General features: G+C 42.2%; 1 protein-coding gene across 1 annotated transcript in view; it reads left to right on the plus strand.

Annotated features, from left to right (window-relative positions):
* The window catches only part of GADL1 (glutamate decarboxylase like 1), a gene marked incomplete at both ends in the record, with an annotated part of 265368 nt that overhangs the window by 109507 nt on the left and 136987 nt on the right, over nucleotides 1-18874 (plus strand). Inside the window, 3 exons of the mRNA XM_082848395.1 lie at nucleotides 8140-8312; nucleotides 13029-13155; nucleotides 15390-15480. Of these exons, the coding sequence (XP_082704521.1) occupies nucleotides 8140-8312; nucleotides 13029-13155; nucleotides 15390-15480 (391 nt within the window). The remainder of the gene's footprint in view (nucleotides 1-8139; nucleotides 8313-13028; nucleotides 13156-15389; nucleotides 15481-18874) is intronic.

Raw genomic sequence — 18874 nt, forward strand, 5'->3', positions numbered from 1 at the left:
GATTGGTGCCCATGTCACCTCTCAGCAGTCAGTCACTTCTGCCATTTACAGACCCTGCCCCTTGGACAAACAGAAGTACTTGAGGTTTCCTGGACACAGACACACACACACACACACACACACACACACACACACACATTTTTTTGCCTAGTTCAGTTTCCTTTTTGGTTATGAAAGTCCTTGCCATAATCTTTGTTTCTACCTCATCATAACCAATTTCTACAAATCAGTCAAAAATCTTGATTCTCCATCCCCACCTTACCACACATTGACCCGACTGCCCTTTTCCAGTGGTCCCTGTATCAGCATAAGGCCCTGTCATCTAAGAGTCTTTTGTTTTCTTGACCCCCTGCACCCACTTCATCAGCAAGTCCTCTTGGCTTTACCACCAAAATTTCCCAGATTGCAATGCTTTTCCTACGTCTTCTGGATCAAAGCCACCATTCTCTGTTGCCCAGACTTCTGTAGTAGCCTCCTAAGCAATCTCCCCGTTTCCACATCTGCACTCAGACAGTCCATCCTCTACAAGGTACCAGAGAAATCTGTTAGAAATGTAAACCAGATCATGTTACTCCTTTGTTTAAAATCTTTAAGTGGCTACCTGTTGCTTTTAGAATAAAACACCTTACCTAACCTGCTCCCCGTCTCTCTTTCCAAAGCTCACTCTATTCCTCCTTCCCCTCGTCCTCACACTGGGCTACACTGATGTCTTTCTATTCCTTTAAAAGGACAATTTATAGATTATTTGCATTTTTTGTTCCTTCTTTCTGGACTATTCTCTTTTCATGTCTTTTTACATCTGGAACCTTCTCCTCATTTGCATCTCAATCCAAATGTTTCTTCTTCAGAAATACTTTCCCCTGATCAGATCTGAAATACCTCCTTATTTTCATCCTATCAAGTCATTCAGGTAATTTCCTTCAGAGCATTTATTAGAGTCTGCAGTTATTTTAATTATTTATCTGTTTGCGTTTTTATTAACTATCTCTCCCATCCATCCCAAGTAAATGTAAATTTGTGTCTTCTTGTTCATGGCTTGGCTTCCAATGCCTCACACAGTGTTCTGAACATAACAGGCACTAAGTAAGTATTTGCTGAATGGTTGAATGAAGGACCATCTTAAATATCATCTAAGAGGACTTTCTGCTTCTTACAGTCAGAAGCCCTCCTCTGGAATTTCAGTGTGTGCTTTGTCTGACCTCAAGTATCATGCTTTATACCTTCTGGATGGGATTCTAGGTATTCATAAACGTGTCTAATTTTCCTTATTGGACTTTGAAGTCACTGTCTGTGTGTCTGATCCATCTTTGAGTCTCCCACAGTGCCTACCCCAGTGTCTTATGCATAGCAGGTATTCAGTAAATATTTTGGGAAATATAAATGAAAGAAGTATTAACTCACTGTGTATTTCAACTAAAGAGAGTTTAACCCCCAAAATGAGACTGAGTGATTTAAATTTTCTTTTTTTCTTTTCTTTTTTTTTTTTTTTTTTTGCCTTTGGGTGCCCATCTCTAGCTGACTAAAGTTGTGAGCATAGTTTTGCCGTTTTCTCCTGTGACTTCATATTTGGGGGCTGTACTGTGGACATGGTTTGGTCTCTAAGTCAGGTCTATGATTCTACCAATCACAGAGCTAGATTCAGACACTCAGTCCCTGTACTTGTTGCTACTACCCACACCTTCAGAGCTTCTGTGGCCACTGCTTTGTATTATTGTTATTTCTTAATATTTGTTTATTTCCTATAAACTTCTTCCTTGTAGACTGCTCGTAGTTACCCTGGCATTGGTGTGTTGTTTCTAAGACAATAAAAATGACTTAAAATGGTTGTGAAATTCAAAAGGGATGCAAACAATGTATAAGTCTTAAAGGACCAGGTACATTGACTAAATTAGGTGTGCACTTTTTTGAGCTTAAAAGAGACACCTGACTTGGAAAACTCCAGAACAGAGGAATGTCTCTTCAACTTTTGTTCAGCTCTATTTTTCTTCTCCCTGGCCCCCTGGATATTGTCTTTCAAGACTTTTAGCAACTTGAGAGCAGAGATTCTGTGTTTTTTAATTTCTGTATTCCCAGGCACCAGGCTGGTGCTTGGTACACGGTAGGCCCTTATTAATTTATTAATTAATACTATCCTCTTTTCCCAGGTTTTGCTTCTCATTCCTATCTTGGACTGGCCTACTGGGCTCTCCAGATCCTGACCCTCAGCTCTCCCTGGGGCCCCAATATCTTTGGCACAAGTTTTCTGAAGAGTTCCTTGGCCTCTCCACCAGATGCCTGGATTCACTTTTGATCCATTGTTCCTCTTTCCATCCTTTGGAAGCAAGAGTTATTTTCCTAGTGCTGTTTTGCTCTTAACAATTGAAGAGTCTCATATGGGAAGCTTGGCTCTTATTGGCAGACCTTCTGACAAAGACCTAAGGCTATTGATTCTAAACTTTACCTGGGCCAGCAGTGTAATGTGGGTGCTGGAAGAGTTCATGTAGACTTAGCCACAGTAAAGGTCCCCATACTCTGTGTCCTGTACTCTACTCGTGGCATTTGGCTCTGCAGCTTGCACGTACGGCCACATTCAACCCTCCCAATGACTCAGTGCAATAGGCATGGCTATTTTCTCTGTTGGCCAGATAAGAAATCTGGATCACATGGAAGTTAAGTGATATGGGTAAGATCACAGCAACATGGTTAGAATTGGGGCCAGGATCTGCCTGGTTTCAAAGCTTAAGCTTTGGAATCAACTAGGATGCTAATAGAAGCCTTACTAATGGAATCATGAAGACCAGAGAAGGGGAAATACCAATTCACTGTATTTTGAGTTGGTGAGAACCACACCTGGGGTATGCCTCATTTTGTAAGATAGAAATAAACTGACCCAGACTAACAACCATGGTCTATCAGATCCATGGAAGAAACTGGAACAGTTTTAACTGGCAAAATAAGAGATTTAGATGAGAGTTGATAAAGGTCTTCATGTGTTTGGATTAGAGTCCCGTGGAAGAGAAATTAGACTTGCTTTGTCTACCCATCTAGTGTAAAAGCCTGAAGAAATGACACAAATGCATATTGAGTCACTGTAGGAGAAGTTTTGTGACCACTCACAGCTGTTTGTCATGGACTTGCTACTCTAAGATGAGGTTTTAAAATTATAACTTTGTAATGAGGTTTTAAAATTATTATTATTATTTCTTACTGCAGATATTTAAAGAGAAGACAGGTCTTCCAATTCAGAAGCCTTCTCAGATACCTCAACTTCTCCTATAACCCTAAGCCTTAACCCTAAATGTCTACATTGCTTACATTCAAAACATTTTATTGGTATCCTTCTCATGGCACTTGACACCCTTTATCTTCTATTGCATTATTCAGACTCTGAGGCTCTCAATTACCAAGGACAGGCATCGAGTCTAATTCATCTTGCTGTCATTACTAACTCTCTAACACTGCCTTGCAAACTGTAGATGCCCATAGAGCAGTATCTCATTGCTCCTTTGTAGAACTTCAATATATTATATTATTTACCCCAGTTTCACTACTTACCAGCTCTGTGACCCTGGGCAAGCCAATTAAACCCTCTGTGTCTCAGCTTCCTCAACTATAAAACTGAGTAACTAACTGGAAATTTTGTGACAACTAAATTTGCTAAATCTATAAAATTTTTAGAACAGAGCCTACCCCACATGTCTTTTATTCTTGTAAATTTTCAGCACCTAACTCCCCAAAGAGACTTTGAGATCCTCAAGGAGATGATCCAATTCCTGTCTTTAGCCCCCACCTGCTGTGTGGCACATGGTAGGTGAATAACACGTTTGTTGAAATGAAAAACATAATTATTAAAGGATAAGAGGGAAGCCAGGCAAACGAAGATGTTAAGATTCTGGAAGCATCTTAGAGGTCAACCAGAACAGTGGTCCCTAAACCCACCTGCAATGTTAGTATATTTCAGTACTGTTAGTGTAAGTGAGAGTGCAGCCAGCCCAGCACTTTCCTCGGGTTATCTCCTATTTTATAGATGAGAAAACTGAAGCACAGAGAGGATGTATTCCAGGATCAAAGAACCTGAGAGACTAGAACTCAGATCTCCTGTTGTATCAGCCACTGGGTTGGGGAGGGGATTTGGGGGACTGTATGAAAGGGTTAGATAAGATGACCTCCAGGATAACAATACATTCAGCCAGTCCTCAGAGAGTTGCTGAGTGCCTACGAATGCCAACGGCTGAACGGTTTTCTGGAATGTCCAGAAAATTGAGACATGGATCCCTTCTGTAGGCGTTTACAATCTGGTGCAAGAAATAAAACCTCTACACAGATAACCATGGTGCAAGGTGGAAAGTGACAAGGTGGGAAGTCTGGACAGCTGCCCACCCCATGTGGGCTGAACTGCTTGGCTGTTGCCAGAAGTTCAACTCCCTTCATAAGGACAGTCCATTCCCACTGAGCCTTCGTCTTCCCATTCTTCCAGGGGATAACTCACCAGCCACTTTAGAGTTCATTACCCTGGGCATCTGATTACTCTGAGATCTCCCTTTCTACTGTCATTGCTTACTGTCACACGTAATTTACTCCTGTTTGTTTATGTATTTAATAAATAGTCTTGGGCTTCCCTGGTGGCGCAGTGGTTGGGATTCCGCCTGCCGATGGGGGGGGCGCGGCTTCGTGCCCCGGTCCGGGAGGATACCACGTGCTGCGGAGCAGCTAGGCCCCGTGAGCCATGGCCGCTGGGCCTGCGCGTCTGGAGCCTGTGCTCCGCGGCGTGGGTGGGGGTGGGGATGGGGCCGCATCAGTGAGAGGCCCGCATACCGCGAAAAAATAAATAAATAAATAAATAGTCTTGACTGCCTACTACTATTAATTTACACTTACTGAGTTAGCTAATATTTCTAACATTTATTGAGTGCCCACTACACACCAGGCATTGTTTTAGGTCTTCGTCTGTATTAATTCATTTACTCCTATGTCAATGAAAGAGGCCATGACTGAATCTCTGAAACAATATTTGAAGCTGAATTTATTGTTTGTTCAGCAAGGCAGAGCTGGGCATCTCTTTAAACAAAACAGAAGTTGAGCTTATATAGATAGGGGTTTGGAAAGTATGGAGTTGAGGAATTGGTGGAAATTCAGAAGTTGGAGTGTTTCAGGATTGACCGGCTTCCACGCTTGGAATTGTGGTTCCTGGAATGAGATTTGTTATGGACTGACTTTCAGAAGTCATATGACTACAAAAAAGGGAAGGAGGGAAAAGAGAGAGTAGGAGTGGCCTTGGTGAAAAGAACAGCTCAGGGAGGAAAGTGAGAGCCTCTCACCAACTGTTTCTTTTGATAACCCAGACTGCAAACTCAGTTTTGCCTTGTTGACCCTGTTCTCCAGGTCCTTCTTGCAGCCCCTGCTGCTGCTTCTCTAGCCCATGAATGGAGTTCCATGTCTGCCCTATTCCAGCGAAGGTGTTTCCTCCTCAGTTAGGGCTGGCAACCTGCGATGGCACCTCAGAGGAAGGGACATGATCACTGAATGGTGGAGGGAACCAGGGTTCCGGGCTTTTTAAGTTTAATAGCCAACAAATGTTTATGGAACTCCTACAAACTGCCGGGCACATTCTGGGTGCTGTGGAACAGACACAAGCTCATGTTCCCATAGAGCAAAACCTCTGTTGCAGAGACAATATTTAAACAAGTAAATTAATAAGAATTGTATGTCACTGCTCTTGAGTCAAATAAAGCAGAGAAAGAAGGTGGGGGAGGGGAGTGGTGCAGTGTGAAATGGGGTCGTCGGGGACACCTCGCTGAGAAGCTGGTGTTTAAGAAAAGAGTCAAGGAAGAGTGAAGAGGAGAAGGTGGGTGAAACATGGTGAGCTTTGAGGGCAGGAATAAGAGATGAGGTTTGAGTTCCAAGAGATAATGGGGGAGGAGTTCATTTAAAGCCTTAGAGGTCATTATTAGGACTTTGACTTTTAATTTGATGAGATAAGGGGTCATTGAATGGTTTGAATAGAGGAGTCATCATGTGATGTGCCATCTTTTCAAAGACACATAGGAACTACTATGTTGAGAATTGTCTACACGGTACATAGGGCAGGGTGGCAGCCGGGGGTTAGTTGAAAGGCTAACCCAAGTGTTTGATGGTGATAAGGGAGCGGGGAATGAAGAGCAGACAGATTCTGGGTATATTCTTCATGGAACACTCCTCCCATTGAACAATTTCATTATTTACCGCTATCAACTCTAGCAGTTACATGGGAGGTCCTGGGTGTGCATCCCCAGAAGATCACAGCTTGACTGACTGTTCAATCGCCAGAGGGTCTTTTCCAGTTGGGCAAATGTAGTGGGGAAAGAGCGACATGATCACATCTGGTAATAGAAATAAAACATATCTATCAAGAAAAGACGCATACTTTATACCCAATTCTATTTAGTTTTTTTAAAGTAGTATTTTCTCCTATATAATTGTTTGAATTATGGGCGATTTCTGTAATTGATGGCTGTGGAGAAACAGACAATTTTAATTTCAATTTCTCTGCTATTCTGGTTTCAAGTGGGTGTTTGACATTTGTGTGTGTGTTAGAGAGAGAGAGAGAGAGAGAGAGAGAGACAGAAACTCTGAGAGGCCTACAGAGTGGTTGCTATTCCCTGGGCAATAAAAACCTGAAATCCTACTAATGAGGTTAGAAAAAAATTGAACTTTTTCCATGTGCTTAATAATAGCACTGCCCACTTACATAACCAGGGTTCCCTGAATAATTGCCCTCTTTTCCAATTTATTTTTACGACCTAAAATTTGGGGGGAGGAAAGTGCCTTTAGATGTAGAGCATTTCCATCCAAAAGCTCAAGTCCAGGGCTTCACCATTTGTCCTAAACCAAGTCAAATACGTCTTTTCAAGTGAAAGATAAGTGAAAGTGAAGGATGGAACTGAAATTCATCGTGGGAGCTCTGGATGGTTTACCCTTGGGTGTGAGGATAAATGATCGATCCTTTGCTACAGATTCTATCTTTCTCAAATTGGGGGATCTTCTGGTGACATTTTTATCTGTCTTCGTGGACACCATTTGAGTTTGCCAGTCATAGAATTAAAGGGTTTAGGAAACCACGGAATTGTACCAAACATTTAACTGCGAGGAGAAGATGGGCTCCAGGGTATAATAACTGTTAATACAGTTAGAACCCTCAATAAGTATAAAAATGTTTGAAATACAGACCGTCAGCATATTTAAGGTGTATTTACAAAGAATAAGTGAGGTGCTGTGCTAGCTGAGGTGCTGAAAAACACTTGTAAAAATTGTTTCTGTAAATTTCCACAACTCAGTGAACATATACATTATAAGGAGGAAAGAGATAGTGATCAGAAAAAGAGAACACAGTCGAGTCAGAGCTTGAGGCAGATATTGGTTGAATATCTGGATTAAGTTGCCAGAATTATTTTGGAGGAGGGCTATTTTGGGTAGGCAGTAACCTTCATTCTCAGATATAGATTTCCATGTTGACTTTTAACCTTTAGTCACTGACTGGCAACTGTCCAGTCCTGAAAATGTCCTGCTCCATCCTTCTGCCTAAATTGCAAGTTTGAAAAGTTTAAAGGTGTTATAAATACGGGTTTACAGGAATTGCGACACTGCTCACATTCTTTTCTCCTTCTCTCAGTAGGAAATGGCCGAGTGGGTTTAACGAGGGGTTTCATAGACAAGGCAGAAGGGCATTTAATCACAGGCTTAAAACGTAAAGTTAAGAGAAAAGGCATGTTGACATTACTTCTCCTTCTTTAGGAATGACTTATGAAAAGGAAATGTATGGTCATCCTTAAATTACAAGAGAGTGTGTGCCCACGAACTAGACATGGGCTTGTGTTTACAAAGATCTTTTTGTACATGTGTCTGAAAGATGTTTGTATGAGTGAGTAAAATGGGTTGAATTTATGTTGCTTGAGCTCCTCCACGCTCCTGATGCTAAACAAGATGCTGCAGGAATGGAAAATGGAACTTTCTTTAACTCTGTCATGCCATTGGGCACCATAAGAAGCTGTCAGCTTCAATGCCTCAAATGTATTAAAAGAAGGTATGCCCTTTGAAGGTGGGACGGTGAGCCATTTCCCCTGTGTTTTGTTCTGTGCTCGAATTAGATTATCTCTCAAACACGGTTTGATTGTGTGCTTCCAGGAGATATCGATCCACAAGAGATGGTTCCCAGCAAGAAGAACACTGTTTTCGTGGATGGAGTCATACTGAATGGCCCCACAACAGATGCAAAAGCAGGAGAAAAATTTGTCGAAGAGGCCTGTAGACTAATAATGGAAGAGGTGGTTTTGAAGGCTACAGACGTCAATGAGAAGGTAAATATAAAAACCTATAAGGAACCCTAAGAATGCGAAAGATAGGTTTTAACCAAACCTGGATGGCTAGATGTAAGGGAAATGGGAATCATGCTTTCATTTCCTCTATACCTTTGTTTCAAGGGGATGCCCAGATACCAAAGTTTGTATCTACTCCCCACCCCATCCCCGCCTCCAGAACCCCACCCAGTCTCTGTTTTCCTGGGAGGGTTGACTTTTACTTTGCCACCCAGCATGTGTCAGGAAATTGGCTGAGACCCAGAGTTTAACCAGGTAAGGCTGTGAAGCACAGGATGAAGCTTTCTGCCCCAGATAACAATATAGATTATAAACCACCCAATGATCTGCTTTCTACACTCTCCAAAGCACACTCTGCTTTCCATTTTCTTGTGCATATTCTTTATGTTACTAGGGAAAACCAAGCAGAAGGTAGAAAAAGTGTGAAAAGTTTAAAAATTTATCTGAGGGTCTTTACCAGGACCTTGTCTGAGCTCAGACTAGAAATCTTGGGTTGTTAAGTCTGACTTCTGACTGGTACCAATGACTGGTTCTAGGTTTCAAATTCAGACCCAAATTCAGATGCAAATTGATATTGGAATTACCACTAATAACATCTATTCTTAACAGTACTTACTACGTGCCAGGTGATATTCTAAGAACTATTCCATACGTATTTGTGTATTTAATCCATGTGTTTGTGTATTTAATCATTAAAGACCCCTAAGATGCAGGTGCTATTTATTAACTCCATTTTAGAGACAAGGGAAAAAATGTGGCACAAGAGGTCAAGTACGTTGCCCCAAAGTACATGCTAGCAAGTCTCAGAGCTGATACTAAACTCCAGGCAGGCTGGCTTCAGAGTTTGTGCTTTTTTTTTTTTTTTTGCAGTACTCGGGCCTCTCACTGCTGTGGCCTCTCCCTTTGCGGAGCACAGGCTCTGGACGCGCAGGCTCAGCAGCCATGGCTCACGGGCCCAGCCACTCCGTGGCATGTGGGGTCTTCCCGGACCAGGGCAAGAGCCCATGTGCCCTGCATCGGCAGGCAGACTCTCAACCACTGCGCCACCAGGGAAGCCCAGAGTTTGTGCTTTTAATGATTCCTCCATACGTCTCTTAAAATCTCAAAATTAACCTCTATCACATTGATCACCTTTCATACTGGAATCAGATTATCAGGAAATGGAGGGAGAGATTTTCATTTCAATTTTATCAGGAGAAATAAATGTCATTTAAAAAAAATGATTTTGAATGTGAAGTGGTATGCTGAATTTTTGGTAACATGCGTTTGGGAAAACTAATAGGAAAATAGATAGAAATGACCCATGATCTTGGAATGGTTAAATTCAAGGCAAAGTCACTGAAGTGTTTCCTGATATGTACTTATAATTGCATGTTTTCCTGTCTTCTTTGTACTTGGGGAATATTTTGGACCTGCTTTACTTTGGAGTAAACTACTCCCCTGGAACTTTTTTTATATCGGCCTTTATTCAGTCATTAAATATTAACTGAGTGTTAGTTAAGGGTAAAGCATTACATTTGGGCCTGGGGGATATTAAGAAAAGTAAGAAAAAGGTTCAGCTTTGAACAGAATTTTAATCTCATTGGGAGAACAAGTTTTTGTTGGGATGGAGAACAGGGGATCCCAATAAGAATGTGATAAATGCTGCGTGATTTGGGCAGAGTTTGGGGATTTCACTGAGGAGTGGGCACCTTGAACTTTGATGCAGAGTCTGAAGGTGAAGTAAGGTTTTGATGGACAGAGAGAAGTTAGCACAGGTGTGTTGAAGAAAGCGGGAGGTAAATGATAGAGAGTTGTAATAGGTTAAGGTATTTAATACGCTAAGAGGACCCTTCACCTAGAAAGAAGGGCTCATACAGGGCCCTAATGGGAGGTAGGATGAGAAGGGTAGGCTTAAGACCCTAAGTTGTCCATTAAGCAACCCCAAGCCCATTGCAGTATAGTAGACATGCATCCATATGAAGCTGGCTTGAAAGTTATGTTGAGGTTGGGAGAGGGAGGTGAGGATTTTATGCTGCTGACTTAGCCTACTTGGTCAGAGGTTCAACAAGTCCCCTTTCAAAGGTGACCTGAGGATAGGATGGGTCCCCACACATAGATGATTATTACTAGTACCCTCTTTGATAGACACTTTTTATCAGCCACTTTTTGTTTGTTTGTTTGTTTGTTTTTTAATTGAGCTGTAATTTACATTCAGTCAAATGTATTCCTTTTGGTGTGCAGTTCTATGAGTTTTGACAAGTCTTGTAACCATGAACAGAATTAAGGTACAGATTAAGATCCATCAGCCCCCTTATTTCCCCGTGCCCCTCCATAGTCAACCTCTCCCCTCACCTCTAGCCCCTGGTAATCACTGATCTGTGGGTTTTTTGTTTTTTGTTTTTCTCCTTGTGGTTTTTGCCTTTTCCGAAGGTAACGTAGATGGAATCATACCACAAGTAGCCTTTGGAGTCTTGCTATTTTCTCTCAGCAAAATGTGCTGGAGATTCATCCACGTTACATGAACCCATAGTCCTTCTTTTTGATGGGCTCAGCCCATTTGATTTACTTCTGCCCATTTTGGTTCTAAGCTGAGAGTTTGACTTCATACTTCTCGCATGACTTGGTATTTCCTCCTGCTTTCCCCAGCCTCCCACATGCTGGTCTTTATTCCCTGGAGGCCCCCCTGTCTCTCTCCTCCCCTCCACAGTGAAACTTTTTAAAGATTGTCAACACTGCCCCCCTCCCTCTACTTCCTCACCTCCTACATCCTCACTTCACACAATCTGGCCTCCACTCCCACCTCCCTTAGTCAAATGCTCTTGCCAAGGACACCTCCTTGTTGATAAATCCCAGGAGCACTTCTCAGGCTTTGTCTAAGTTGGCTTCTCAGCAGGATTTGACAGTGATGACCGTCTCCTCCTTCAAGCATCCTTCTTTCTTTGTTTAGTAGCACAAAACTCTCCTGGGATTCTCCCTGCCTCCCTGGCTTGTCCTCCAACTCACAACTGAACTCCTCTCCCTTTGGCCATTTCTCATGCGTTGGCGCCGCCCAGGTGAGACCCTGTGCCTTCCCCTCTTCCTGTAGGTTCCCTCTGAGCTGTGTCACCTGTGTCATATTATAATGGATGCCTGGAACTCTGTTCCTGATCTTTTACAAGAGCTTCAGTCCAACTGCTACACCCCTTTTGGGTGTCCTGAAGGTGCCTTGGACTAAATGTGCCCCAAAATCATCATCCCCACCCCACCCCATCCACCATCAACCCGTGTGCAAGCTGGAAACCTCAGGTTGGCCTTTGGCTCATTGCTCTCCCTCATCCTTGATGTGCTACAGCTTTCTCAGTTCTATTGATGGTGCATTTTCAAAATCTCCAGATATGCTTCATTCCCAAAGCAGCTAGCCTCATCCAGACTACTACCTTCTCTTGCCTGGTTTATTAGAGTAACCTCTTATTTCCAATTTTATTTGGAATCTCCATATAGCAACCAAAGCTATTGTCTAAAACACAAATATGATCATATAATCCCCCTGTCCAAAACATAACAGTTTTTCTAGAGCCATGTTCAAACTCTGTAACATGCCACACAAAGCCTGTCACAATCTGAGCCTTGTTTATCTCTTCATTCATTCACTCATTCATTCAACACATCTTTGTTGATAACCTCTTGTTATGGCAGGCCATGTTAGCTACTTGGGATCGGTGAGCAAAGTGACTGATATGTCTGCTGTCATGGAGATTGTGTAGGATATCATAAATGAATTATGCAGCACACTGGAAGGTGACAGGTGCTATGGAAGAAGGAAAAGAAGAAACAGTTGGGGGAATTGCTAGAGATGGGATAATGTGCAGCCTGGGATTTTAAATAAGGACTCAGGATTGCTGTCATTGAGAAAGTGACATTTGAGAAGGGTTTTGGATGAACAGAGGAAGTTAGTGATGAGGATATTTGGAGGGGGGGTCATTCCAGGCTGAGGGCAAAGACCCAAAGGTGGGAATGTGCCTGGTCTTTTAAGAAACAGAAAGGAGGCCAGGTTGTGGGAGCAGAGTCAGCTGGGAGGAAAGCAGTGCCACCAGGAAAGGAGGTTGGACAGGATCGTTTTAGGTCATTATAAGGACGTAGGCTTTTACTTTGAAAGAATGAGGAGCCATCAGAGGTGTTTGAGCAGAGGGGTGACCGTGGCTCATATACAAGAGGAGCATTCTGGATTCTGGCTGCCTGGTTGAGAGTAGATTGTATGGGGCCAGGGGACAAGCAGAAAGACAAGTTAGGAGTTATGCCGGGAGCCAAGCTTCACTTCTCCCTCCCTCCCCCTGGCTCTGTGTTCAAGCCACACCAACGGACTTCACTCTTCAGAAGGGCTGTGGGTGCCCTTATATCTCAGCTTTGCCTGTGCTGTTCCTCCCACCTAGAGGGCCCCTTGCATGACCCCATCCCTTAATCTTTGCTTGGTTCATCCCACTCTTATTTTATGTCACAACTTAGATGTCACTTCCTCCAGGACATCTTCCCAAATGTAAGATGGGGTCCCTCCTTTGTTCCAGCAACATCTGCTTTACCATCATAGCTCTGGTCACAGGGAACTATGGCTGCAGGTTAAATCTCTCTCTCTCCCGCTTGTCTGGAAGTTTCACAAGGGTAGGGGCCACGCTTCTGACATCCTCTCCACACCTGGCTCTAGCAGGTGCCCATTTAACTGTGCCATTGCCGAATCTCTAGGTCTGTGAGTGGCGGCCCCCTGAACAGCTGAAACAGCTCCTCGACTTGGAGCTGAGGGACACAGGAGAGCCACACCACCGGCTGTTGGAACTCTGCCAGGACGTCATACGCTACAGCGTCAAGACCAGTAAGAACTTCACTGACTCCCTTGATCCGTGCCTCTAACACGTTCTTCCATTTTCTTAAGCCTGTATTTACCTCATAGTAAAGGCGACTAGGGCACTGTTTATGGGATGGGAAAGCTGGATCAAAAATAGTGGTTCTGATGTTTTGACAATGGTCCATCTAATCCGTAAAATAGATTTGTCAAGGCCAAAGATAGGTTGATAGAAAAACTGATGGTTAGTGGTCATATGTAAATATTATCTCCTCTTCAGCAATCCTCATCCTCCTGATAAGTAGCAGTATCATGACTGCTACTTATCATTTCTTTTGTTGGTCCAAACTGATAAACAGTATTTTGATTTTAGAAGTTGTTAAGGGATTTTAAATCTTGATCACCCAGAATATGGCCCCCCAAAATGTTCAAGAGGGTGTCTTTACTATAAACAGGGATAGATTTATTTGTAAAGTACTCTTGGCAGTTGGCAAGTACCAAATTATTTGATCAAATCTAGCAGGATCAAAAGATAAAAACCTTTCGGAAGGTATAAGAAAATGAATGCATGGGGAGTTTTTGCTCTGATAGTTTCACAATAATGCTTAACCACTGTGATCTTTTGTAAATGCAGTAACATGATATTTGTCTTGTGCTTAAGTCCTATTCCAATTGACTGTTAATATCCTGTATACCCAGTGAATAAGTGTCAGAAGTAGAAGAATAACTTTCCAAAATATGCATTTCTCAGTGTGATATAGAGGTAATCTAGTGCTTAAGACCATACAGGCGTTATGCCTTGTGAGTTCTGACACTGAACTAAATTTAGTGGAAAGAACATAATAAAATCCTGGCTAAAAATAATTGGTTTATATTCCCTTGGGAAAGTCTGGTGTATGTATCAAAAAACCAGTTAGCATTTCAAAAGCAGAGATACATATCTCATTATTACAGTGCATGTCGGAAGTGTAGAATGACATTTAATGCAGTAGATTTTTCAGTTTACTGGATACTTTCCATAAAGTTACCATGGAAATCAATCATAAATTAACGCGGAACTAAAAAAAAATCTTATTAAAATTACTTGTAGCGATGTCTGGTTTCCTTTGCCAGAATAGAGGAAGTTTGCCACGTTTTATACGAAAAGACATTTTCTTCTGAGACTTTTGTTTTTCATTGAACTGGTTTCAAGAGAAAAAAACCCCAAAACCAAATGTGGTGAGTTGCAATGAGAGGTCACTAACTAAAATGATTCCCAAATACCCAAATTTAGAAATAGGCCTCCTGCCTCTTTATCCTTTGTCACACTGGGCTTCCTATGATTGAGAATGTCAAGCCAGCCGTTAGCCGGGGGTTTGGTGTGAATATTCACACTGTGTAAAGCCAAGAACCTTTATGAGACCTTTTATAGGAGGGAAAAAAATAGAAAGTTGGAACTGAAGTTTTTCGAGCCTTAAAGGCAACTGCCTTCGAAGTGCATTGAATCAGAAAGTTTATGTAAGCTGCATGATGAGTCACATCGTACTCCATCAACACGATGCCAGTTGCACAATAAAAAATGGTCCAATCTGAAAAATTAAAAGGCCACTCACTGCCAGGAGCCTGAAGTGAACCCTGTTGGTGAGTGAAATGTGTTTAAATTAGGGAAATTAACATCGATATTTTTAGAAGGTAAAGGTAGCAGCAGGCTTTGATATGTGGACAAACTGCTCAAATAATCCATCTCTCAAGGTTCTGGTTTGGGTCTGGGTTGTATTTAAAAAGAAACAGGTAAAGCAAAGCTCTCAAAAGAGTGCTCAAGTTCTGCTTAGAAACATATCGTTCAGTAGACAGGGCTATGAAATGGGTCTTCTACATTTGTTTCCCTTGTACATGACAATATTTTAAATGCTTTTTTTTAATTGAGGTATAATTTACATTCAGGAAAGTGGAAAACCTCAGGTGCTCAGCTCAGTGAATTTGTACATATCTGCGTGTAAGTGACCATCACCCAGAGCAAGATATACACCATTCCTGGGACTTCAGAGGCTCCCTCAAGCCCCTTCCTAATCAATATCTCCTTGCCAAAGGTACCCAGGATTCTAATCTCTGTCTCCACAGATCAGCTTTGCCCCATATTGAACGTCATATAAGTGGAATCATGCATTGTATACTCCTTGTATCCAGCTGCTTACATTGTCTGAAGGATTCACTTATGTTATTCTGTCGATAGTTTTCTTTCTTTTTTACTGCTGCGTAGATTAATATTCTGTTTCAATTTACAGACCATCCAAGATTTTTCAACCAGTTATATGCTGGACTTGATTATTACTCCTTGGTGGCCAGATTTATAACAGAAGCATTAAACCCAAGTGTGTGAGTACCTTTAAATGGAATTTTACAAGGAATATGGATTAGAGATTTTGTTAAGTAGGTGAAATTTTATTTCATGAACTTCTATTTAATGGTTTCAGTTGTGCAGTGTCATCATAAATAATGGAATAGTCTTATGACACTTTGCAGTATTCAAAGAACAGTTTGATCTGATAGTGGTACTGTGAGATGCGTAAGGCAGGAATTATCTCCACTTAACAGATGAGAAAATTGATTAGGAACTCATTCCTGCATGAAAAGCCATGTCTGTGCTAAGGTGCTGGAGAGATACTTTGTGTAAAAACAAACCTCCGCTTTGCCTCCATGAAGCAAATAATCTAGTGATATAAGAGATGCATGCAAATTAATCAAAATGGGGCTTCCCTGGTGGTGCAGTGATTGAGAGTCAGCCTGCCGATGCAGGGGACACAGGTTCGTGCCCCGGTCCAGGAAGATCCCACATGCTGCGGAGCGGCTGGTCCCATGAGCCATGACCGCTGAGCCTGCGTGTCCGGAGCCTGTGCTCCGCAACGGGAGAGGCCACAGCAGTGAGAGGCCTGCGTACCGCAAAAAAAAGAAAAAATTAATCAAAATGATCTACATAAATTAATGTATTATTTTCAAATGAAGGAGAGGTGCATGATGCTATAAATATAAATGGGACAAGTTTTCCTTATTGGGCACTGAGGGAAGTCTTCTCTGAGGAAGTGATGGCTAAGTGCTGAAGAATGAATGAAAGTTAACTAGGTGAAAAGAGGAGGGATGGGTTCCAGAGGGAACAGCATGTTCAAAAACTCTATGACAAGAGATAGCATGGCATGTGCTATGAACCGAAAAGTCAGGGTGGGTGTAGCTGAGAAAGTTATGGGGGGTGTCATGGAGGACAAGATTGGAGCCAGACATGCAGGGCCCAGTGGGCCACATTTATGAGTTATTCTAAGTACAATGAAAAGCCATTGAAGGTTTCCACATCACTAGGTGACATTTGCTTAGTAAAAAGATCACTGGAAATATGGAGAATGGATTGGAGGAGACCCATTAGGATGGCATTACCTTGATCAGGTAAGAGATGATAGTTGCTTGGCTTTAGACAGAAGTGGTAGGAATAGAGGGGGAAAAATGTCTTTGGAAGATAAAACAGAAAGAACTGGATAATATACTGGATCTTGGAAATGGGAACAAGAGGGAGGTTTATAAGATGATGCCTGGGTTTCTGGCTTTAATAGCTGGGTTGTTGGTCATGTCACTCACTGAGATAAGAAGCACCGGAAGAGGGACCAATTTTCAAGTATATGGTTGAAAAGGCAAGAGCAGTAATTCAGTTTTCAATTGTGAACATTTGCATTTGCAGTAACTTTGAAATATTTAAGAGTATACTCTTGGTGAGTTGAGATATATATGGGCCTGAAATTCTGATATTTATATGGAAGTTATAAATTTAGGTGTTACTGGCAAATGATGGTAATTTCAGTAGCGGACATGGACGAGATTCCTAAAGTCAGGGATTCTCAACTCCTTCTGCTGTTTAGAATCAACCTAGGAACTTGGTTAATATTAAGACCTGGGTCCCAGCCCAGACCAATTAAATCTGAATTTCTGTCTATGCGTCCCAGGCACTGATATATTTTCATAGCCCAACAAGTGATTTTAATGAGCAGGATGGAGATATTTTAAATAAAAACAAACCAGGAGATGGAGAAGCACTTTCTGCAGGACAGCATAGAGTGAGGAGAGAAGACGACTCAGGCCTGGGCCTTGATGGCATCTGATAGTTCATGGTTGGGAGGAGGAGAATAAGCCTACAGTGGAGAGAGAAGAAGGAGAAAATCCACTGGGAAGACCTGGGAGCCACGGAGGAGAGTGTGTCCAGAGTCATATATTGTTGAGCAGAGTGTTTAACTAAGACAAAGACTAAAAATGTCCCTTGGATTAACAACATGGATGTCATTGGTGACTTCAGTTACAGAATTTTTCGTGGAATAATTCAAGACAATACCAGATACCAGGTTACAATGGGTAGAAGAGTTAAGTGGTAGAAAAGATAGTGAAATTACACAATTCTGTGAACCTCTCTCTTTTTTTTTTGCGGTACGCAGGCCTCTCACTGTTGTGGCCTCTCCCGTTGCGGAGCACAGGTTCCGGACGTGCAGGCTCAGTGGCCATGGCTCACGGGCCCAGCCGCTCTGCGGCATGTGGGATCTTCCCGGACCAAGGCACGAATCCGTGTCCCCTGCATCGGCAGGCGGACTCTCAACTACTGTGCCACCAGGGAAGCCCATGAACCTCTCCTTTTAAGTCCTGGGATCTTTCTAACTCCTCATCTGGGTTCTTTTACTGAAATATTTAGAGGCTTTTTGAAGTATTAAATTGCTGCTAAGCTGAGGAGTCCACTCAAAATCTCACGAAGCCACGAGCGCATTCTGTATTGTCCTCTCCTCCACCTCCAGGCCAATTTCTAGGTTTACAGTTGAGCTAGTTTTCAAAGACAAGTTTAATAGTATTTTCTTCTTACTAAAAAGCGAATGATTATTTCACTTTTATTTGTAGGTACACATACATATATATACTTTTTTTCACACTTTTGATATGTGTAAAGTGGTTTCCTAGCATGGTTGAAAATAGAAGCTAAATTGTTTGAAAAATGATGTAACTTTAGAGTGCTTGGCAGGTAGGGAGGTGATAACGCAGTAGGTGTTCTCTTTTCCTTTTTTTTTTTTTGCCTCTTTACTAAAGTTTTTTTCCTTCTGATGTTAACATAATTGCATTAAATTCCGTGACTATGAATTTAAATGTGTCTGCTTAGCTTACATATTTAGAGTACATATTTATTCAGATTCAATTTAAGATAATCACCTAATTGTTCAAGAAGGAGATTATACATATTAGTCACCCTCCAGTTATCTGGAGAAAGAAAGAAACGTTATAAAATTACATGGTAACTGTTTCAGGCTGGATTCCTGGGCAGCTGCCCTAGATGGAGCTTAGTGAGTAGGATGTTTATTAAGGGAAACCCTTGGGGTCAACAGGGTTTGAGGGAGGGGAAGGGAGGGGAAGGAAGCAGGAGTGGGCAGAGATAGGAGTCAAGCCACTGTGTAGGCTCTAAGACCACCTCGGCTGACCCCACAGACGTCTCTGGAGCTACCCTGGCCCTTCAGTGTGGTCTGAAGCTGGGCCCCCAAGGCCAGGCCCAGTTGTACCTCCAGCTGGACCAGTCATCAGGAGTGAACCACCACAGGACATTCCTAAAGAGGCTAACTTAGCAATGCTCTCTAATGACAGCATTCCAGCCCAGAGCCTCAAACCTTCATGACAGGGATGCAGGTAGCACTGTGTAGTAAAATCATCACATCATAAGAGATGTCCACAGTGCTCTTGCCATTTGTACAAACCCAGGAGT

The sequence above is a fragment of the Leucopleurus acutus genome, assembly GCF_964270905.1.
Source record: "Leucopleurus acutus genome assembly, chromosome: 10".
NCBI lineage: Eukaryota > Metazoa > Chordata > Mammalia > Artiodactyla > Delphinidae > Leucopleurus > Leucopleurus acutus.